Here is a 24083-nt window from a genome sequence, read left to right as displayed (position 1 = left end):
ATCACCAAGCCAGAAATGAGAACTGCTAAGTCTGAGCTGTAGCTCAAACTCCATCTTAAACTAGACTAAAATATGTCTAACTGAATTACCATTTTAAGCCCGCCTCCTGTATCTCTTATTCTGCAACAGATACTCTGAGTGAGTAAATGTTGCTTTTACCTTTGTAAGACTGTTTGTGTGATTATTGTTTTAAGGGAGAGTAAAGGGGGAAATGGGACGCGGGTGGCGCTGTGGGTAAAACCTCAGCGCCTAGGACTTGCCGATCGCATGGTCGGCGGTTTGAATCCCCGCAGCGGGGTGCGCTCCCGTTGCTCGGTCCCAGCGCCTGCCAACCTAGCAGTTCGAAAGCACCCCCGGGTGCAAGTAGATAAATAGGGACCGCTTACTAGCGGGAAGGTAAATGGCGTTTCCGTGTGCTGTGCTGGCTCACCAGAGCAGCTTTGTCACGCTGGCCACGTGACCTGGAAGTGTCTGCGGACAGCGCTGGCTCCCGGCCTCTAGAGTGAGATGAGCGCACAACCCTAGAGTCTGTCAAGACTGGCCCGTACGGGCAGGGGTACCTTTACCTTTACCTTTAAAGGGGGAAATAGCAGGAGATTCCAGAAGCAACCTGCATTACTTAAACGAAAAGGCTAAAACTAGCCTAGCTAAGTTTCCCTTTTAAGCTGCAAAGGAATGTACCCTGTTGAACTCACAAACATGAGAAAACAAGGATAATATCTAATACTGTAAACCTATCCTCTCCCAGCATCTATAGACATCCCTACATAAGGTAGCCCAAGTCCCATCTTCCCATGAAACAAACAGCCTCTACCCAACCACCCCCTGATTCTTGTCTGCTGTTTCTTGGAAGTGTGTTCTTCAGAGGCACAGTTTTCAGTAGAGTACAGAACTGGTTGGGGTCAGGAAAGCTGGGGGGGGGATGTAGGGGTGGAAATTTCAAACACGTGGGGGGGGAGTGTCATAGGGCTGCCATATTTTGAAGAGCACAAAGAAGACATTTGCCAACTATGGGTCGCTATGATGACCCTCATTTTACATACACATGAAAATAAAATAATAATAATAATAATAATAATAATAATAATAATAATAATAATAATTTATTATTTATACTCTGGGCGGCTTCCAAAAAATATTAAAATACTGTAATACATCAAACATTAAAAGCTTCCCTAAACAGGGCTGCCTTCAGATGTCTTCTAAAATGTCTTCTAAAAAGAGGACATGTCTGGGGAAAAGAGGACATACGGCAGCTCAGCCTTCTTCCTTGTGAAATCTAAATTGACTCCCTCGTAGTCTTTCACATCGCCTCCTGCTTGTGAAGTGCAGTGCAGGGTGGGGGGAAATCAGGCAAAAATGCCCTTGTAGCTCAGTATGTTATCTCTACAACTATCCAAGTGAAGTAGGGGGGAGCTGGCTCATGTGGAAACCAAGAGGGCAAGAACAGGGCAAAAAATAAAAAAGCTGTCACAAGCAGAGTCTGAAAAAAATCCAGACTAAAAGGGAAGAAGTAGTGGCATCATCTGTCATCCGACTCATGAGTCAGCCAGAGGCAGCGACCAAGAAGCATTGTGTCAAATATTGCTACTCTGGATTGGATCCTGGGAATCTGTTCCAAATGAACAACCAAGTGGATTTCCTTCCATCTGTACATTCAACCGCCACTGTGGCACTGACTCTTGCACTGAAAGGTTTCAATCTTTGTTCTTTATAACATACTTTTTTAAAAAATAAGGGCACACATATATGTGTGAATAGATACATGAATGGCTCTTCAATATAAATTGTTTAGATATTCATTGATATATACTGGTACTCCCCCCCCTTTTTTTCCTGAAGTGCCAAAGGCATCCTATATCCATTAGGCCTGCACTAATAACTACGTTATGCTAACCTAAGAAATAAATCCTAATTCCTTCAGTGAGGCCTACTCCCAGGTAAGTGGGGTTAAGATATCAGTCTTAATCTGCTTCCTATTGTGAATTTTAAACAGCAACTAAATGCAACATTCACTATTCTTTTTTGCACGGAAAGAAATGTTATCATGAAGCTACTGGGAGAGGTCACCTGGACTTTGGGGGGTTGTTGTCCCCAGCAGCCTGATGACACCCAGCTCTAGTTCTCCTTTCTGCCCAAGTCCAAAGCAGCTTTCTTAGTTCTCAACTCGGTCTGTCATCACTAAAGGATGGATGAGGGCCAACAAATTGAAACTTAGTCCAGGCAAGACTGAGGCGCTCTTGGTCAGTGTCAAGGCTTCAGTGATTCCCATGGTGGCCGCAAAGAAGCAGATAAAAGAAAAGAAGAGTTCTGACCAATTAGTTTATTTAACAATCACAGCGAGAGACAAAGGGATGTGTCTCTCTCTCTAGAAATGGTGTCGCTCCAAGTAAAGTCCCACCCCCTGTTGGAATCAAGCCTTTATCAGGAGAAACTGGCCACTCTCCGGGCACCCGGCTTGATCTCCGGTTGACCTCCCTGTCTGCATTTCCCGGCAGGATACAGGCTAGGTCGCGATCGGCGATCCTCCTCAGCATGAAAAGAACACACCACTCTTTCCTGCCCCCCCCCCCGTGGGCAGGGGAAAGAGATAGACAGAAACGTATTTACATGCCTTTATTTCTGTCTTTGCAGCGTTACAGAAAACACCTCTGCTCTCTTCAAACTCCAGCAGCCGAGAGACAAACTCCTCCTGTACTTCCTGTACAGCTCATATTACACTCTGAGCTAATTCCGGTGCTTCGCACTGTGAATAGACTGTCCCTCTGTTTCCCACGGAACAGTCCCAACATTCCCATTCATGTTTTGCTTTCAAGCTAGCAGCTCGCGGCCGCATTGCTTCTATATCGTAACACCCCCTTTGTCTCTCTCATACTATGTCATCCTCATGCCGGTTGGTCTGGGCTTTCTGTCTCTTGGCTTTCTGTTCAGCTACTCTCGCAACATGCCTAGTCCTGGGCGAGGGGGGCTCAGGAATGCTTTCCAAAGACAATGAGTCTGTCGGCTGCCTCTCTCCCACGGCTTCCCTTTCTTCCTGCTCTTCCTCTTCTAGGATTTCCCAGCTTCTGCCCTCTGCAGACTGTGGACTATGCCCTTCTGCAACCCACTGCTCTGAATCGACACTGTCCTCCTGGTTTCGGGAAGGTTCAGGAGAAGGGGGAGCAGCCCCCCCCACTCCTCCCCAGTCCAGCCCCTGACAGTCAGTCAGAAGGCAGGACAGGGAATAGGGATTCGGTTTGTGCTGGATGGGGTAACACTCCCCCTGAAGACGCAGGTTTGCAGTTTGTGTGTGCTCCTGGCTCAGACCTAAGCATAGATGCCCAGGTTTCAATAAAAAGACAATTTTTAAAAGGCTAGCAGTGTAAACATGCATTTGGGAATCTGAGTACAGAGTATTCAATCCACAGAGTTGAAGATTATCTTTTTGAAATATTTTTTATTTTAGTTTACAAATATAGAATTACAATGGTACCTTAGTTTGCAACCATTTTGGATTACAAGCACATCAAACCCGGAAGTGTGTGCCCCTTTTTTTGGATTACAACCCATTTTTTGGGGGGGATTACAACCCTTTTTTTGGGGGGGAGGCCCCATTAGCGAAAGCGCGCCTTGGGTTACAACCGGAATGGATTATGGTTGTAAACCAAGGTACCACTGTATAACAATCCAAATACATGTTCATATATAGAGATTACTCTGAATCTCACCGCTTCACCCCACCCCCTCCATGGGTGTTAATATCAACATTAAAATCTGCATATTATTGCATAATCTATCATTTGTATCAATCTATGTTATCCAAGGTATCTGTTACATTACAAGTGAGATTAAAATCCTGCTAATGTATCCATCATTTTACAGTGGTCTCCTAAATAAACTATAACTTCCCCCACCCCATTCTTTTTTTGAAGTTTTTGTCCTCTTGGTTCTTGAGCTTTCCAGTCAGTTTTCCAGGGACTTTGCCTTCTTTCTATCTCTGGGCAAATAGCATCCGAGTGACTGCTGTCCCGTACGTAAAAAGTCTTTTCTGATCTTTTGAAATGTCGGTACCTATAATTCCTAATAGAAAAGCTTCTAGGGTTTTTTTAAAGCAAAAGTTATTTTAAACATTTTTTTCCATTTCATAACATATCATCTCCCAGAAAACTTTTATTAGCTTAGACGTCCACCACATATGATAAAATGTAGTGCTGAAGATTCTCAACACTGGATTAGGCGATGTTCTCAACCGCAGGGCCAAACCGCCTTAGTGATCCAGGAGCCTAAGGAAGAACTCTACGGAAAGGAGGTAGTCAGTGGTCAAAGAAGAAGAGTACATACATATTTGGAGTGCCCAGCTCTTTGGTGGGAGCAGCAGGTTCTCTCGGTGAAGAAGGCTCTACTAGGAAGCATTGTCCTGCTAGAAATGTCCCTGCAAACCAAGGATCAGCCGAGGTCCCAGAAGTCTCTACATCCTAAGAGGTCCTGCTTGTCAGTCCTACTTTGGTCTGCCTTGGGCCAATGTTGCGTAAGTACAGCTTTCAGGGATCCTGTCAGCATCGGGTACCTGTTTGGATTTCAGGGCCCCGTGGTTCAGGGCAGCGTAAGAAACTCCATCAGGGTCTTCTCTGCTGTCGGATTCCAGGGGCTATGGAGGGGGGAGAGGGAGATATTTAGCATGCAGTCTCTGCCACTACATCTTCTAGAGCAGGGGTCTGCAACCTTTTTCAGCAGGGGGCTGGTCCACTGTCCCTCAGACCGTGTGGAGGGCCGGACTATATTTTGGGAGGGAAAATAAACGAATTCCTATGCCCCACAAATAACCCAGAGATGCATTTTAAATAAAAGCACACATTCTACTCATGTAAAAACACCAGGCAGGCCCCACAAATAACCCAGAGATGCATTTTAAATAAAAGGACACATTCTACTCATGTAAAAACACGCTGATTCCCAGATCGTCCGCGGGCCGGATTGAGAAGGCGATTGGGCTGCATCCAGCCCCCAGGCCTTAGGTTGCCTACCCCTGTTCTAGAGGGACAATGGGAATGATGAATAAGAATGTGTAAATGACAGGAATTTGAACAGCAACTTCCAGAGAGGAGCAAATGGCACCTGGGCAGGGGCATCAGAAGGGGTGTGTGGTGGGGGCACTCTGCCCCAGGTGCCATGCCAGAGGGGGGTGACAAAATCCCCCCTGGGAGGTTCATGCCAACGGGCCGTGAATGGACCCCCCCCTCCAGGATTGTCCCGCCCTGTGGGAGGATCTCCCTGCCCCACTGCTCTGGGTGCAGGAGTGGCAAGCTCCGCCACTGCACCTGGGGCTGCCACTCAGCTCTCAAGAGGATGAGTGTTACTTGGCACTCTGCACATGCCTGCACACCCACAGTCAAATGAACCTACTGCTAAAAAATAAATAAAATGTTGCCGGACAGGATCACACTTCCTTTTTTTTTTGACATAACTCTGCAACCCTAAGGCTAAAGGGGTACATTTGGAATGCAGCTTCCCTCTCCACAAACTTCTGGTATAAAACTGAGCTGCTTTATACACTGTCAGTGAATCTGAAGAAGAAGAAGAAGAAGAAGAAGAAGAAGAAGAAGAAGAAGAAGAGGAAGAAGAGGAGGAGTTTGGATTTGATACCCCACTTTATCACTACCCTAAGGAGTCTCAAAGCGGCTAACATTCTCCTTTCCCTTCCTCCCCCACAACAAACACTCTGTGAGGTGAGTGGGGCTGAGAGACTTCAGAGACATGTGACTGGCCCAAGGTCACCCAGCAGCTGCACGTGGAGGAGCGGGGAAGCGAACCCGGTTCACCAGATTACGAGTCCACCGCTCTTAACCACTACACCACACTGGCAGAGATGCGCTTTTTTCCTTCTTAGATTGAAGGGTCTGGAGTGTAGGAGGTTGGCAGGATGTCCACAGTCATAAAGGTTTTTGTTTACCGGGAAGTTTTTGTTGCTAGGAAAGCTTACTATGTTCGGTGGTTGGCTTCTTTCGTGGGCCGTGGAACCTGCAGATCAGAAAGAGAGCATGAGATTCTTGGCCCAATCTGTTTCAGAGCAGCTTTGTGGGTTCTGCTCCCTCCCCATGTAGCCTAACTCTTAAGACCAGCCTTCTCTAACCTGGTGCCCTCCAGGTGTTTTAGACTACAAGTCCTATCAGCCCTGACTATTGGCCATGCTGGAGTTGTCATCCAAAAACTTCCACAAGAAGGACATTGAGGTGGGAAAGCCTGACTTAGACCTTTCTCTTCATGGATGGAGAAAACTTCTTGCTTCATTTCTGTGAGGCTGTGTATCACTCTGCATTGGAAAAAACTTCTACCAAGGTAACCCATAAACTAAATTGCTTTTTAAAAATAAATGTAAACAACACACATAGAAAATTTTTCGTCTGCTAGAGATGCAAAAAGATAACTTGCTGTTCAGGTCACTGAAAACCTATACTGCTACAAGAACAGTTTTGCATGCTTTAATCTCTGCCACTGTAAAGCAGTCCATTCAGAATCCCACTTACCCTTTCTGCCTTTTCTGTACAATATAAAGGCAAGTACCAGCAGGAAGAGAATCAGAAGGGAAAGTCCAGCCGCAATGCTTGCCCACAAGATGACTGCAAAGCTGTCTGTAAAACCAGGTTACAGTTAGAATGCTACTAATGCTTATTCTGCAGTGTCCAGTGGCTATTAGGAATGATCCTCTTATTGGCCTTTGGATCTATCAATCAACCTCCACAAGACCGCCTCCCAGTTCCCATACATGCATCCCTTAGCCCCTGCATGACCACGTCACTCAGGATGGCATTTGGACTAGTCATGATGGCCGTGCATGTGCTATACCTCCACCACCACAGGCAGTATACCTCTGAACATCTGTTGCTGAAGATCATGCACACGAGAGGGCTGTTGCATGCATTAAGCTGCTTGTGGGCTTCCCATAAGCTTCTGGGTGGCCACTCTGAGATGAGAATGTTGGGCCTTGGGTCTGATTCTGCGGGGGTCATTCTTACGACAAAAGCTTTCTATCTACTGCACAGTATGGACACCCACCATCTTTGGCTGTGCACACACCAGAAAGCTAAAGAACTTTTAAAGCACCATGCTTTCCCATCAATAATCCTAGGAAGGGCTTGGTTTTCACAGAAGCTACTCCTTACAGACTTACAATTCCCAGCATTTTTATCAAACCACAGTTCTCTGGATTCTTTTGAATGAGTCATGTGCTTTAAATGGTGTGTATGCCATCCATCCATGCATCCATCCATCCATCCATCCATCCATCCATCCATCCATCCATCCATCCCTCTCTCTCTCTCTCTCTCTCTCTCTCTCTCTCTCTCTCTCACACACACACACACACACACACACTTTCCTTTACACTGGGAATATATGTGCAGATGAAGCAATCCCGTGAGCACGGCAAATTGGGTGGGGTAACTGCTGCCATGCCAGAAAGGAGAGCACCAGTTTTGAAGTTGGAATGATCCACGTGTCTGGTCCCAGCAAGATGGTTGATTAAATCACATGTATTTTCCAACAGGATGCAGGGCCAGCCCAAGCTATTTTTCTGCCTGAGGTGAGGGACAAGGGGGTGCCATTCCTCCCTCCCTCTCCATGTACTAAAACTCAGCAGCTTCTCTAGGTTGTGCAGAGCTTGCACTGTGGGAGGTGGTATGGCACCCAACTCTGTCCTCTAACACTTCTCTTCCACTGCATCTTCTGTCTCAGGCAGGGCAGCTGATTTACTCTGCCTAACAGTAGGGCTGGCCCTGGATTCTGTGGGGAAGCAGTTCTTTCATACTGCCCTATGTCTATGAAAAGGTCATCCACCTGACGTTTCAGCTTCCTCCTTAAGTTCTACAAGTTACCACTCCAGCACCCTACCTCTCATCTGTCTTATTCAAGAATGTACTTTTCCACATCTTTATAGTTCAAACATCTTTCAGTCAAATGGTATCAGTCCCTTCATTCCCTAGACATACAGAGATATGGATCTCATTGCTGGATCTCATTTATTTCCAGGACCATGCATATCCTTCCAGCCAATGATTACATGACACAAGTACAGAAAACCATATCACATTCCCATATATGCCCCAAGTAATGGACGCGGGTGGCGCTGTGGTTGAAACCACAGAGCCTAGGACTTGCCGATCAGAAGGTCAGTGGTTCGAATCCCCGTGATGGGGTGAGCTCCCATTGCTCGGTCCCTGCTCCTGCCAACCTAGCAGTTCGAAAGCACGACAAAGTGCAAGTAGATAAATAGGTACCGCTCCAGCGGGAAGGTAAACGGTGTTTCCGTGCGCTGCTCTGGTTCGCCAGAAGCGGCTTAGTCATGCTGGCCACATGACCCAGAAGCTGTACGCCGGCTCCCTCGGCCTGTAAAGTGAGATGAGCGCCGCAACCCCAGAGTCGGTCATGACTGGGCCTAATGGTCAGGGGTCCCTTTACCTTTACCTTTAAGTGAATATTGAGATGGGCTTCCTGCTATCTCCATGTACCTCCATCTCCCATGGACCTCACCTTGGATGCAATCATCTTCATTTCTGATCTTGCCTCTAGTAACCCGTTGCTGACGTAAACCCAAACACCCAGTTCCTCCATTCCTTGTAATGTGGCTCAAGGTCGCCTAGGCTGGTATTTGGCTTCGACAGCCATAATCTCTAGAGCTCATGCACAGAGAGTGAGAGTTAGGAGAAAGGTGGGAGAAAGACCTATGGAAGCTCCTCACCTGTCACAACCAGTTCCATGGGATCACTTGACTCTGACCAACGAAAGGGGAATCCTATGCGGTGATATCGGCAGGTGTAGCTCCCTCCATCCTCCAACCTCACTTCAGAGAAAAAGAACTTGGTTGCAATTCTGTTTTCTTCTGCCTTTTGTGATGCTATCAGGTTGTTTGATTTGAACAAGGAGAAGGTCAGATAACTCTCTGCCCCCTGACACTCAATGCTCACATTCATCCCAGTAGAAATCTGCTGTGTTGGTGTCAGAATGATGGAAGGTTTAGAAAGCCAGGGATCTAGTGTTAGGAAAAATAAAAGATAAAAACAGCCAAGAAAGGACTAAGACATGTTGCTTGTGGTGCATTTAATGCATCCTGCTAATTTGCATCAGATCAAAAGACCTGTTTGCTATGCACAAAATCACCTACAATAGACATGTATTGGATATACTGTGCAGGCACACTGTGCAAAGAGAGTAGCATCCAAATACTTTATCTTCCAAATTATTTCAGCTTCATCTCTCTCCTCCCATCTTTCTACCCCTTAATGGTGCAAAGACATGTTTAAAGTATGGGCAACGTGAACCACAATCTCTGAAGTAGAGGGCAGGAAGGGAGGCTGAAACATATGCTAGTTCCCTGAATATTATCCCTGCCCCATCAAAACCAGTAGCTGGGGAATGAATAATGCAGAGCGCATAAGGAAATCTGCCTTATACTGAGTCAAACCATTGGTTCATCTATCTTGGTGTTGTCTGCTGCACTGAGTGGCAGCATTGCAAGCATGGATCTCTCCCTGCCCTACCTAGAGATGCTGATGATTGAAGCTGGAATCTTCTGCATGCAAAGCAGATGGTCTACCACGGAGACAGGGGACATGTAGCCATCCAGATGTTCCTGTGTGTCTTAGCCAGCATGCCCAATGGTCAGGCATGGTGGGAGTTGCAGCAGAATCACATCTGGAGGGCCAAAAGTTCCCTTTCCCTGCTCTACCACATCATTGTGGCAAACTATGTACCACAAGTACCACAGAATAACACAACAGCAGTCCCCCCCCCCCACTTCTGGATGCAGTCTCTTTGGATTACGACCAGTAAGCAGGACGTGATAATTTGAAATGATCTTCATCTCATCTGTATACCTCCACACCCCCATTTCCAAAGGTCTTCACCAGAAGCCTGAGCCAATATGCGACAATGCCATATAATCAGCCAAAAGGTTGAACAATTTCTCCCTCATGTTCGGGTGATGGAATGAAGCAAAGGCAGAGGGGGAGAAATTTCATTTATCAGAGACTACCTAATCTGCAGTTTCCAAAATAATGCCTTACAGCCAGTGCTTTTTTCTTTAAAAATGCCTAGGGGTACTCTCATTTTCCTACTCATATTGAAATACTGCCCCCCAACGAGGGCAAACTTAGATTCACAAATTGTTTAGGGGTATGTGTACCCCTGTGCCCCCCCCCCGGAAAAAAGCACTGATTACGACCCTAACAAAAATCTGTTAACCTGGATTATTGCCTATGCAACTGAATGCCTCTGCTTTTCAAAACTTAAAATGGTATATAAACCTTTATATTCCCAAAAATCTCTCTCTCTCTCTCTCTCTCTCTCTGTGTGTGTGTGTGTGTGTAATTAGCTAATTAATCGTTTTTCAATTACATCCCAAGACACTCAAGCCAGCAGAATGGTTCTTTACCTCATTTTGTCCTCACAACAACCATGTGAGGTAAGTTAGTTGACAAAGAGTGTGGTTCAATGTCATCCAGAACCATCAACTGCTTCATCACACTGGCAATGGACTCTCTGACAGAGACTTTAACCTTTCAATTAAAGTTACAGATAGGTAGCCGTGTTGGTCTGCCATAGTCAAAATAAAAAAATTCCTTCCAGTAGCACCTTAAAGACCAACTAAGTTAGTTCTTGGTATGAGCTTTCGTGTGCATGCACACTTCTTCAGATACTCATACCAAGAACTAACTTACCAAGTTAGTTCATACCAAGATACTCATACGAAAGCTCATACCAAGAACTAACTTAGTTGGTCTTTAAGGTGCTACTGGAAGGAATTTTTTTATTTTGACTATGGCAGACCAACACGGCTACCTATCTGTAACTGGAACTATGGAAGGCACCACATTGAGCCGCATGAAATGGAAGTCCATCAACCTCACCAAGAAACTTGCACAGGTACAGAGGTATCTGAAGAAGTGTGCTTGCACACGAAAGCTCATACCAAGAACTAACTTAGTTGGTCTTTAAGGTGCTACTGGAAGGAATTTCTTTCAATTAAACTACAGTTCCCAAACTACATGGAGGAAGCCATGACTGCTAAAGTGGTATAAGAGTCTTTGGTGTGGATGCGACCCAAGACAGAATCTCACCTGTGATGTTGATGTATACTCTGTCACTGTAGTTTGAACATCGCTGATTGAAGTCCAAGTCTGATTGGAAGCAATAGGTACAAAAGTAGATCCCTCCATCAGTTCGTTTAGCATTGAGAATGGGAAATAAAATACTGCCTGGTTCCATCTTCTTGATCTCACGGTTACCCCAAGAATCTTCTCTCAGCAGAGTGATTTCTGCTATTGGGTTCTCTTCACTCTTACAGCGGATGGTTGCATTCCCCCCCAGGGCAATTATTTCATGTGAACTGACTGAGATGGAAGGTTTGGGATAGAATTGTTCTGAATGGGAAAGAGAAGAAGAGGGATGTTTAAGGGCTGGTGCAACTCCAATATTCAGCAGAAGGCAGAACTACAATCTTCTAGGAATGTAATATAGAAAGAGAATGAGAGAGAAGATGCATCTTTTCCTTCTGGTTGAAGATGCAATAAATTCGACCTGCACTTTAGTATCATTTGTGAAACTGGCACACCAAGACGGAGCTGAGCCATCACCTGTTATGTTGACGTGAACTCTGTCACTGGAATCTGAGCATTTTTTAACTTGGTCTTGAATGAAGCAATATGAACACCAGTAGATCCCTCCATCTGTTTCCTTGGCATTAGGAATGCGAAATACAGTACTAAATGAGTCAGTCCTAGAAAACAAATGCCCCGGAGTCCCTTCCTTGGAGAAATAGAAAGTTGCTTGTTCACTGTATTCATTTCTACAGTGGATGAAGAATTGTGTCCCTGGGATGACGAGAGGACTGGGACTCACAGAGATGGAAGGCTTTCGATAAAGCTGCCCTGCGAAAGAGAGAGAGCTGATATGCGGAAGGTGGAACATCTGCAACTGTATCACTCTAAAAAATAGGAAACCTTTCTCCTTCTCTTGGAATATCTGCTCACCTGGGACAGAGAAGATGAGTGGCAATGCCATGTGCAATGGCCTGACTCTTGTCGCATTTGGCAAGAAGGGAGGGTGCATTCTGGCAGGAATGGAAGTGGGGGGACACAGTGGGGGGCGTGCAAGGAGTGGCACATTCCCATTTTGCCTCAAATGGCGACACAGGATGGCCCCCTCCTGTCTTTATGCAACACCCATGTGCTCCATGGGGTTGTCTGCAGATATGTTCCCACCTAGACATATGGAACCAGTCACAATCACGCAGAGTCCTTACATGTGTGTCCACACTGGATTCTCTGCAGACAACCACATGTAGCATGTGATTGTTGCCTGAAGGAGTGGGGACATTAGGGTTAGGGATTAAAACGAGAAACTGCTTTGCTTTCAATGTAACTGATGCCCTGCACATGAATAGGTCTAAGAATAGAACAAAATTCTCACCTGTTATGTTGACATAAACGTTATTGCTGAATTCTGAGCATGTATTTTCCGTAAAGCAATATTTGCACTTGTAGACCCCGCCATTGGGTTCTACATGTTTGGCATTAGAAAGGGGGAAATCTGTATAATATGAAGCAGTCTTAGAATCCACAGCTGCTAAACTTCCTTCCTTGACAAGGTAGAAAGTTGCTTCTGAGTTAAGTTTATTCTCACAGCGGATATAGAATTTTTCACCTAGGATGACCCGAGGACTTGGTATCACTGAGATGGAAGGCTTCCGATAAAGCTGTCCTGGGAAAGAAAGATAACAGGAGTGAGATGGGAGACTTGTAGTAGACTTGTATCAGGGTACTAAAATCCACAAAAGTGTGGTACGTATATTAATCAGTAACATTTTCCAATTGACATATATCTATATTTTCACATATTCCTCATCACCATCTAAAGATCACTCTTTTCTAAAGAAGTAGGAATCATATTTTGAACTGAGCAACAGCTGTAGGGCCAACAATATAGACTTCAACCAATGACTCACTTCTGAGATAGCAGAGAGAGGGGGAGGGCTCTTTAACTTCCCCTTCCCTGTTGACATTGGAGGAGGACAGGGTGGAGAGGAAGTGGAAGAGTCCAGAACCTAAGGTCCTTTATGTCACTCGGTTGCTCACTCTCCTGCCTAAGCCAAGACACAGGAGACAGGCAGGACAGCGCCAGTTGCGATTCATGCACCCGGGAGGCAATGAAAGAGAAGGTTCTCCCTTAGTATCTAGTGATGTTTACAGTGGGAGGGGCAGGACTAAGGATCCCTGTGTCTAAACAGCCCTTGCACCCAAGAGAAATAAACTGAAGTGGATAACTGGGAGAACGGTTTCCTTGACAGGTTGTCTAGAGACAAATACCGTAAATAAGGGCAGTTCAACTTTTCTAGAAAAAGAGGTGCCGGAAATCACCATGACAGCCTCCCTTGTTCTCTGATAATGGCAACTGCCCCCACCTAAAAGATGCCGGAACTGAGTTCCGACTGGAAAAAAGCCTTGAATATGAGACAGATAAAGTCTACCATGAGAAAAGTAGTCCTGGTTGGAGGAGTCTACGGCATTTAGTTCCCATTCTTCTCACCCCCTATTTTTTATCACCATTCTCACGGCTGACTGACACTCACCTCTGGAGATCTGCCACTGCCTGGTCAGCCAACACCCTGGAAAGGAGAGGATCCATTTAGAGTCCAGATATCTGAGCAACAGAAATGGAAGCCGGGCCTCCAATCTCCCAGGCCTGCTCTTGCAAACACTCTGACCCCACCGCCCTCCAAGGAGTGAGACCAACCTAGAAAGAGGATGCTGGAAGGGAATTTCATGGCGTGGCTTCTGTAGCCAGCAGTTTCTTCCGTTTGCTCCTAATTCTGCTGTCTCCCGAGTGAAGATCTCAGCTGGAGGCTGTTGCCGCTGAAACCCAGCAATGTTCTGTGATGCAGCTCTTCCACAGAAGAAATGACTCCTCTCTGATGGGCCAATGCTGTTGTCCTTCTTCCGTTCCCATGGCTGCCTGATCAACCACATCCCTTATTAGTTTGCATCTATCTAATGGTTGCAAAACCAGAGGAAGTGAAGGGCTGAGTGTTTGGCGTGGAACACAATTCCTATTTTTAATTTTTCTAGTTCTCAGAGAGAGAGCATCTCAGTAGTATTGTTGGGGCAAAAGAAATCTAGTATGCCCAGTTGTACATCATGGCAAATTCAAGCTCTGGTCACTTACTGCCTCCTCCCTAAAGGTATTGTGCCTATGCTGTCACTTTGGACCCTCTTGGTCAAAAAAGCACGTTTAAGGAACAATTAGGAGACCTGGTGGTATGTCCCTCTGTATAGACTCACAGATACATCGTGAGTTGTAAATTCAAGCTCCACAGAGGCATTGGGACTGCAGTTATGTTGGCTCCCCACAGTAGAGGAAGGACCAGCCCCCAAATACAGTATTTGGCCCATTCATCAATCTGATCTCAGTTGGGTGTGAAATGTTTAAAGACAGATTTGTTCCTTCACCTCGCAGGTTTCTCCTCCTATCTTTTTATTGCCCCTGCTTAGAGGAGCTCATCCGAACAGACTGTATTGAAACGGTGGTTGGTTGGTCCTTGTGAAAGGCGTGAGGAAGCCATGCCTGGATCTGAGCACTTCTCCAACAATGTGAGATATTTGTCTGTTGCCCGTGCTTCTTACTAGGGGGGCATGGTTTGCATTTTGTTAAAATAACCTTGTAGTAACCCACAGATTCACTTGTATTTCCCACCCACAATTTCTAGAATGGATTAAAAAATTGGGGTGGGGGGGGTTACATCCCAAAATTCAGGACAGCAGAGGAATTTCTATCCCCTTTTTTCTTTCTTCACTAGTTTTTGCCATTCTGGCAGCAAGTGTAGCAAGTCTCCCAGGGCACGCTAGAGCGTCTGGAAGGGCACTCCTTCCCCTTGTACACCCTTCCACATGGTCACATACACCAGCTACACAAAAACTGTTTATGACAAAAAAATAACTTGTCCCCTGCCTTTGCCAATTAAACTATGGATATTTCATTTCCTTCAGGAGATATGCACTAGCATTCTTCCATGCTGGCTCTGCACAACAGTCTTCTGATCCCATACCCTGAAAATCCTCTCATTTCCCCCACTGGATTTCAGGAGCTGCTTTCTCACTGAGGATGGGCATCGTGGAGTTTGCTACTCCTGCCCAATCACAGTTCAAAGGAACAGAAAAGCAATTACCTAACTCACAGTCACATTGGTTTTAGATGGACCGGTATGCTTTTTATTGCTTTTCATTTGATACGGTTACTATAAGAGGTAATAAAAAAACAAAGCAAAACATCCAGATAAGGAATAAAATCATAAGTTACAGAGTTAATACACATGATTTGCTTAGTTATTTCAATGGGGTTTTTTTTCTGAGAAGGGCTTAGCTGAAGAGTAAGTTAAGTCTTCCAAACTCCGGGCCGTCTTACCCATAGATGCTAATGGTGTGGGGTGCCGGGGCGCCAAGTTTTGGAGGGTGCCAGGCGAGAGTCCGGGGAACACCGAACGAGCACGCTGAGTGAGCGAGGGTGCATGTAATGCTCCTGCTGAGCGTTGGCTCGGTTTTTCCCCTTTTAGCCTGCAGGTGCCGGATTCTGCGGAGTGCCAGAAGGTGAAAAGGGAAGCGGGAGCAGTGCACAAACCCTCGCTCGCTCGGTGCAGGCCAGCTCGCTCGCCTAACGGGTTGAGTTGCAGGAACGCGCAGCACCCCTCCTGCTAGCCGTCTTCATCTTCAAGCTGGGCATCAGGCACCACAGATCTCCACAGGGCTGGCTCCCCCGGCCCGCTCGCTGCCCTCGCCCGCCTCCACGATGCAAGCGCTGCACCCGGAGCCTCCGCCTGCCGTGGCCACCGCAGCACGAAGCAGCCAGCTGAGCTGGGAGGGGCCTCATCCAGCCTCCGCCTCTTCCCTGATGGAGAAGCTGCCCCCCCCAACCATTGCCCTCCTCCTTCAGCCCCGCAAAGCTGGGTGCATCACCGGCAGCGCGTCCCGTCCCAAGAGGCTCCCTCCGCTGTTGCTGGTCTTCCCTCCCTAAAAAAAGGGAGTTGACAACTCTGGGAAACAGGGGCGGGGGTGCTGCTGCAAGGATCTTTGCACCACGGTGCCGGATATGCTTAAGACGGCCCTGTCCAAACTTTTTTAAAAAGCTCAAAAAAATCACAGAAACAGAAGCCTCCAGTATTCTCACCCCACCCCAGCCCCTTCCGAAAAGATTCCTTGGTGATATCACAGAATAGAAATTTGGCCTTCAGATGAACAAGAAATGAAACCAGTCTCTATGGGATTCCTGTGGCTTTGCTTGTCTCGGATGCCTCAAGGAAGGGTCTTGACTTGTGGAACTGAGTGGAGTCAGAGCTTCTCAGCCTTGCCTGCTGCACATGAACTCAGCCACGATCAGCACCAAGGAAAGCAGGACCAAGCCAGCAACTCCCAGGCGGATGTTGATCTCCATGGATGTAGAAGTGTTTGCTGCAGAGTGAGACAGAGAAGAGTTACTACTCAATTGTTGGTTGTGATGAAGGCAGGGTGGGGAGGGAGATGGTCTCAAGGCTGTGGCCCTCAGCATACTTAGCCCCACTGAGTTCAGTGGGACTTACTTCTGATTTCTAAGAACATAAGAACAGCCTGCTGGATCTACCTGCCAATGGAAGCAGTCTTCTAATCCAGTGTTTCCCAACCGGTGTTCCGCGGCACAGTAGTGTGCCGGGAGATGTTGCCTGGTGTGCCGCGGCGGCTACAGCGGCAACCTCGGGCGGCTCCTGAGGCGGCGAAGGCGGCCCAGCGGCCGGAGGCGAAGACGGTTGCGGCTGCTCCCGACGCTCACCAGCGGCCTCCTCTTCCTCGCCGCTGCTGCTTCGCGGCTTCTCCTCCGCCTCCTCCTTCTCCTCGCCACCGCCTTTTTCGGGCTCCGGCTCCTTCTTCCCCTCAGGCTCCTCCGCGGAAGGCCCGTCCGGCAGCTCGGCCTCCGAGTCGCCGCTGCTGCTGCCGCCGCCGCCTCTTTCTCCTCCGCTACCGCCGCCGGGCTCTCCTCCTCCTCCTCCTCCGGGCCCCTCGTCCTGGGCGGGCAGAGCGGCGGGGGTCTCGGCGGCCGCCGGGCTCTCCTGGGTCTCCTGCATGGGGGGCTACGCGGCCTTCCCGCTCGCCTCACACGCGCGGCGCACGAACAGGCAAGGCGGCGCGCTGGGCCGAAAAGGGGGAGGGAGGGGGTACAGAGCGCGCTGGCGCGCGCACAGGCAAGGCGCCCTCTCGCCGGGCTATGTGCGCGAGAGCGGACCCGGCGGCGAGGGGCAGGGACCAACTCGGCAGACGAGAGGGGGAAGGAACGGATTATATGTTAATTTCCTATGTTAATGGGCTAGGACAGGGTTTGCGATCAGTTAACGCCCAGTTATGCTTTCCCCCTAGGAATTAGGCGTTTCGGTCTTGAGGTACGCTCGCTTCACACCCCACTTGGAGGTTCCCCGGCAAGGGGGAGGGAAAAAAATTGAAAGTTACACCCTCCCGGCGTGACGCTGCGCGCTGACGTCATGGGGCGGGGCTTTAATGGTGGTGTGCCGTGAGATTTTTTTTCAGTAAACAGGTGTGCCGTTGCCCAAAAAAGTTTGGGAAACACTGTAATCTACTCCACTTGCCTTTTACTTCTGACTAGAACCAGAGATGATACAAAGCATACTAAGTCTGCAAGCAGTGGACCAACTCAAAGTTCCACTGTCACAGTTGCTCCCTGTTGCTAAGAAGATGGCAGGTACACATGTTGCGTTTCAGTTTTTTATGTCACTGCAGGAGCATCCAAAAGTGGTCAGTTTACGATTGGTCGTTTGCTGGGTGTTCCATTCAGAATTACTGGTCCATAATGTGGGCTTGGAATTTCATTGACCAATGGATTGGTTGGGTGGTCCTGGCTGAAGAGAGCAGAAGGCCAGGTTCAGCACTGCCTGGGGGTCAGCTGGGAGGTTCAGTAACTTGAACCAAAGTCAGTTCTCATAAAAAAACCTTTATTTTTAAAAACAAGGCTTTATTAAAAGCAAAAACTTCACATGATTACACAATTTAGGACTGCTCAGAAGCCAAGAAAATAAGAAAACTATCTTATCTAGCTGGCTGACACAAAACATGCAAATCGTAGCAGGTTGAGCAGGAAGGCATAAGACAATCTAAGGTCCGAACAGGCACTGATCATCACTTCAGGATGAAAGCTCCCTCATACCAGCCCCAACCCAGATTTAAGAGAGTGCTAATTATGGTGCTCACCCCCTCCATCCCAAAGGAATCAACACCTGTTCCTATCACAGGTCTTTGATTAGCATTCAACACTGGCCTTGAGACCTTAATGAGGAACATCTGCATTTGAGCTCAACATTCCAGAATTTCTAACAACCTCCCATACAACCCACAAGATAGCCTTAAAAGGGACTATATCAACAAAGGAAGTCCCATACAGCATATAATACGTATTGTAAAAAAAGGATCAACAGCACACGTGCCATGTTCTGATGGAAATTTGACAAAAAAAATGCAGTAAGAGTTAGGCAAATCATATACAGTGGTACCTCGGGTTACAAACACCTCGGGTTACAAACACTTTGGCTTACAGACTCCGCTAACCTGGAGGTAGTACCTCGGGTTAAGAACTTTACCTCAGAATGAGAACAGAAATCAAGCGGGAGCGGCGCGGTGGCAGTGGGAGGCCCTATTAGGTAAAGAGGTAGCTCAGGTTAAGAACAGTTTCAGGTTAAGAACAGACCTCCCGAACAAATTAAGTTCGTAACCAGAGGTACCACTGTATAATATATGCAAGACATGCATTCCTATTTTGCACAACTAAGACTGCTAGCCTAATCCTTGATCTCATGGATGGGTTTGGATCGAACAGACATCCCTGTTCACTGGCCTCCTCTGCAACCATGGAAAATGTTGTGGAAGCAAAACTTTTGCCAGAGAAGTTTCCTAAAATGGGCTGTTTTGAGGGTGGGGCAGAACTGAACCAACCATGCAGTCACTGGGAACGGCCGCCGAGACCATATAACACCGGTCTTGAAAGACCTACATTGGCTCCCAGTACGTTTCCGAGCACAATTCAAAGTGTTGGTGCTGACCTTTAAAGCCCTAAACGGCCTCGGTCCAGTATGCCTGAAGGAGCGTCTCCACCTCCATCGTTCTACCCGGACACTGAGGTCCAGCACCGAGGGCCTTCTGGCGGTTCCCTCCCTGCGAGAAGCCAAGTTACAGGGAACCAGGCAGAGGACCTTCTCGGTTAGTGGCGCCCTCCCTGTGGAACGCCCTCCCACCAGATGTCAGAGAGAACAACAACTACCAGACTTTTAGAAGACATCTGAAGGCAGCCCTGTTTAGGGAAGCTTTTAATGTTTGATGTATCATAGTATTTTAATATTCTTTTGGAAGCCGCCCAGAGTGGCTGGGGAAACCCAGCCAGATGGGCGGGGTATAAATAATAAATTATTATTATTATTATTATTATTATTATTATTATTATTATTATTACTAAGAGGAAGCTGGATAATAAAGCTTCCCATAGATTGACCCCCAACCCCCTAAGATTGAAGATTAATGATGAGACAGTGGGGTGAAGTGGGGTGAGGAAAGATTGCAAAATGAATTATTGGAATCAACCCCAAAGAAAATAGCAGCAATAGTGTATTGCTGGTTTACATGCAAATCAACAACAAAAAGACACCACAAGCAGTAAACAACAAAAACATGGAACAAGCCTGAATAATCTTAGAATAAAGGGATTTAAATGGTGGAATAACTTCATGGTGGTGCCGGCATTGTGTCATACACAGGGTCATACCCAGGTGACAGGGTTTAGTGAGCAGGAAGAGTCTGGGGTAGAGGGCAGTTCAGAATTAGAGGCAGAAGAGGGAGTTGGAGAGGTGCGGGGCCAGGAGACAGAGAGGCAGGATGCTGTAGAAGTCAGGGAATCCATCATTTACAAATGTTGAAATGATACCCAACTGTGACGTGAAGAGATACCTCCTTTTAAAACTAAGGAATGGTGGAGCCAGCACATCATCATCGTCAACCTTTTATTCGACCGTCAGTCAGAAAAAAGTACATTTGTCAATACACAGTTAAAACATCCAGGAAGATTTTAGAACTTAGCCAACACTAAAATGGGCTAAACAGATAGCCCCATATCAATACAGTCAATTATAGTCTTGCGACGCTTAAAAGCTAAAAAAAGAAATTTGGCCACCAAGGAAGGTATAGCTCTGGTGAAATTATTCAGCAAGTGTAAAACCTGGTTTTCTCCGGGTAGGAAGCTAAATTGACATAGAAGCGGGTCTATAAAATTTTGTCTAAGCTCTGCATAAGAAGGGCAAGTCAAGAGAATGTGTTTGGTGGACTCAACCACACCCATGGCACAATGACAGGTTCTCTGGGCGTATGGTACTCCCCTGTACCTTCCCCACAATATCGCAGAGTCAAGGACATTTAATCTAGCTGCTGTAAGAAGTCTGTGGTATTCCACATAGTGGATTTCTGCAAGGTAGGGGGCTGGTATGGTCCGATAAATCTGGTCCCCTAGGAACATCCCTGGTTTTACCTGGGCTATGTCCTCTTGTCTGGCAATGTCACTCAGTCTCCGGGAGATCACAGCTCTAGCTTGATTGTACGTCATAGACTCAAAGTAAAGGTGAGACAATCCGCAGGATTGAACCTCGTTAATGACCTCCCTTTCCCACAATGATTGGAAATCGTCCCTCAATATCAAGGGGGCAATACCCACTGGTTTAAAACAAAGCTTGAGCCATAGCCAGAGCTTCGTCTTCAAAGCCACATACTGTAGAGCTTGCCAGCCGACCTCTAATCTCATAACCGCACCCGCTACCGAGGGGGGAATCCTAAGAATGGTTCTAAGGAATCGCGTTTGGATAGAATCCAGTTTCAAAAAATCCCTACGGGAGCCTAAAGAGATGCCCACCAAAAGAAGGGGGAGGACTTTCATTTGAAAGAGTCTCAAAGCAATCTTCACTGATTGAGCCTGATTCTTAGCATATAGAGATCTAATCTGGATGGCTGTTTTAGATGCATTAGTTGTTATATAGTCTCTATGGGCCAGAAAAGACCTATTTGACCGTATTACTTGTCCCAGATATTTAAAGCAGTTAACCTGCTCTAGGGGGATCCCGTTCATCGACCATCGATGGAGTCTCGGTCGGGCAGAGAAGACCATGATCTTGGTCTTAGCATAGTTGGGTTGGAGCTCATGCTGATCACAGTATTCATGTAGAGCTTGCAACATTCTCTTCAGTCCAATAGGGGATCTGGCAAGAAGTGCGGCGTCATCCGCATACAGAAGAACATTCAGACATTGGCCTGCTAATTTGGGGGGGTGGAAAGCATCATTGGCCATGTGAGTCACCAGTGAGTTAATGTAAAAATTAAACAATGCTGGGGCCAGTAGACAACCCTGTCTTACCCCTCTAGTGGTGGTAACGGGGTTGGAGACTAGGCCTTTATTGTCTAGCCTGATTCTCAGAAAGGTGTTTGTATGGAGGCTGATAATCAGATGAAGGAGACGACGATCGATCTTTGTAGCAGCCAGTTTTGTCCATAGCTGCTTTCTAGAGATTCGATCAAATGCCTGCTTAAGGTCAATAAAAGCCACATGAAGAACCTTTGGGGCTTGGTGGAGCCAGCACATGTTTCCAATTTCATTTACAATTGCAGCAAATTAAAACCTGTATTGGTGCAATTTGCAAAAGATGCATACAAGGATTAAGACAGGATCTTACCCGTTACTTTGATGTGTACTTCATCACTGTAGTTTGAGCATGCTTGAGTGTTCTCGAGCTTTAAGCAATAGCGACAGTGATAGATGCCCCCGTCTGATTCTTTGGCATTGATAATGGGAAATAGAACTTCTCCTGATCCCATCTTCTTGCTTTCATAAGTATTTGAAGAATTTTTTATGTGTAGAGTAAACTCTGCTTCTTGCTGTTTTTCGGTCTTACAGTGGATGCTGGCGTTTCCTTCCAGAGCAATCACCTCTCCTGGGCTCACTGAGATGGAAGGTTTGGGAGAAGCTTATCCAGGGGGAGAAAGAGAAAAAGAGGGATGCTTAATCCTTTGATCTTACACAATAGTCTGGCTTTGTAAAATGGGAAAGATTTGCAGGCTATTGTGGAATATAGAAAACCACGTGCAACTCAGAGTGTGAATATCGATAGGCTGCATTTATGCCATTACTCAGGAGATTAGTTGGCAGAGAACACAGGTGGGATGAGACTCCTGTCAGGGAAGGCAAGCTGCACAGCACTTCATGGTGGTGCCGGCATTGTGAAACTCACAAGCAAGGAAGTGGCAGCACCACTACAAAAATCACACTAATGTGGAATGTATCATAGCTCAAATAGATGGTCAACTATCCACCATGTGAATTTTTAACTATTCTGTTGGATCACTGTATTAACTTGTGAATATTTTAACTGATGAATTGGTTTCTACTGGCACATGGTGTGTGTACTGCTGGCTTTGTGCTATTATTTATCACATATATATTGCATAAATAAATGTCAGGATTTACACTGTCCCTCTCACACCGAAGATGCGGTAAGCTGGGAGTTTAATTGCGCTTAGATTTATTAGTATTTACACAGTAGTATTTACACGCGGGTGGCGCTGTGGGTTAAACCACAGAGCCTAGGACTTGCCGATCAGAAGGTCGGAGGTTCGAATCCCCACTATGGGGTGAGCTCCCGTTGCTCGGTCCCTGCTCCTGCCAACCTACCAGTTTGAAAGCACGTCAAGTGCAAGTAGATAAATAGGTACTACTCTGGTGGGAAGGTAAACGGCATTTCCGTGCGCTGCTCTGGTTGGCCAGAAGTGGCTTAGTCATGCTGGTCACCAGCTCCCTCGGCCAATAAAACGAGATGAGCGCCGCAACCGCGGAGTCAGCCATGACTGGACCTAATGGTCAGGGGTCCTTTACCTTTACACAGCAGTTTTAGTCTGAGCTCACAGCTCAATCATCTGACAATGACGACTTTGATCTCACTAAAGGGCGGGTTCTTCTCCAACAGGATATCCTCCATCTGCCACCCCTCCTCCTGTCGGACTGATTCCAAGCCTGGACCCTACTCCTTCATCGTGTCTGTGGGGACTCGGGGGCAATTTTCCCATCCCCCTCAGGAGCCATGTCTAAAGGCTGCAGTTCCTCTGAAGCTGCCTCTGTCTCACTCACGCTCTCTTGGAGATGTACAGCCAGGATTACAGGACAGGAGGGGCTTCCATCACTCTCAGTGCGGGAAGGAAGGAAGCCTCTGTTTCCCCCAGAGACGTGTTGTCGAAGGTTGTAAATAAACAACAACTGGGTCTATATGTACAGATGTACTAGATGATAAGGCAATGTTACCATGAAAACGGGAGGGTGTTAGTGTTGTAATGTCTCATTCTCATATTGCATAATGTTGCGGGTTGCCTTTAATTACTTAATTGAGGTATGAGTATGGGAACTATTTAAATGTCTCCTCCCTCTCTCCTCTCTCTCTGCTCCTCTGCTGAAGAAGATGGATGTGAGAGTCGTCTTATTGTTTTGTTATTTGCTTTATAAATAAAACCTTTGCTGTTCCTATTCCAACCACAGTTGCTTCTGCTGCATTCTGCTGTGAAGGACTGAGTTTACCATCTGCAAACGGGCATTTAATGCTCACAAGCCCAGTGTTGTTCAATATCTTTATAAAGACTCATGGACTGTCTGGATGCAGAGGAGAGGTGGGAGGCGTCAGCACTCCCCAAGGGAGCCCCCATGGGAAGATGGCTCAGAGCCAGGGGACTGGTGGTGGGACAATGAGGAGTGGTCAGAGGGAGGAAGAGCCGACTGTGAGGAGGAAGGGTCATACCCAAGTGACAGGGTTTAGTGAGCAGGAAGAGTCTGGGGCAGAGGGCAGTTCAGAATTAGAGGCAGAAGAGGGAGTTGGAGAGGTGCAGGGCCAGGAGACAGAGAGGAAGGATGCTGTAGAAGTCAGGGAATCCATCATTTACAAATGTTGAAATGATACCCAACTGTGAATTGAAGAGATACCTCCTTTTAAAACTAAAGAATAGTGGAGCCAGCAC

At 46.9% G+C, this 24083-nt stretch overlaps 1 protein-coding gene across 11 annotated transcripts in view; it reads right to left on the bottom strand.

Moving 5' to 3' along the window:
* Positions 1 to 24083, bottom strand: part of LOC310691780 (leukocyte immunoglobulin-like receptor subfamily A member 1) — a 50414-nt gene that overhangs the window by 8430 nt on the left and 17901 nt on the right. For 6 of the 11 annotated variants that reach the window (XM_083471808.1, XM_083471815.1, XM_083471813.1 and 3 more), the window contains one exon: positions 21761 to 22051. The exons of 2 other annotated variants lie outside the window; for them this stretch is intronic. In XM_083471808.1, coding sequence (XP_083327934.1) covers positions 21761 to 22051 — 291 coding nt within the window. Of the gene's footprint in view, positions 1 to 8713; positions 9005 to 13798; positions 13984 to 15209; positions 16470 to 21760; positions 22052 to 24083 lie in introns of those variants that run through there. 3 more of the 11 variants (XR_014518563.1, XM_083471816.1, XM_083471810.1) reach the window with 3 other exon arrangements.

Source organism: Podarcis liolepis (assembly GCF_965112155.1).
Source record: "Podarcis liolepis genome assembly, chromosome: 13".
Lineage (NCBI taxonomy): Eukaryota > Metazoa > Chordata > Lepidosauria > Squamata > Lacertidae > Podarcis > Podarcis liolepis.
The sequence above is the reverse complement of the archived record's forward strand: the minus strand, read 5'-3'. Positions and strand labels throughout refer to the sequence as shown.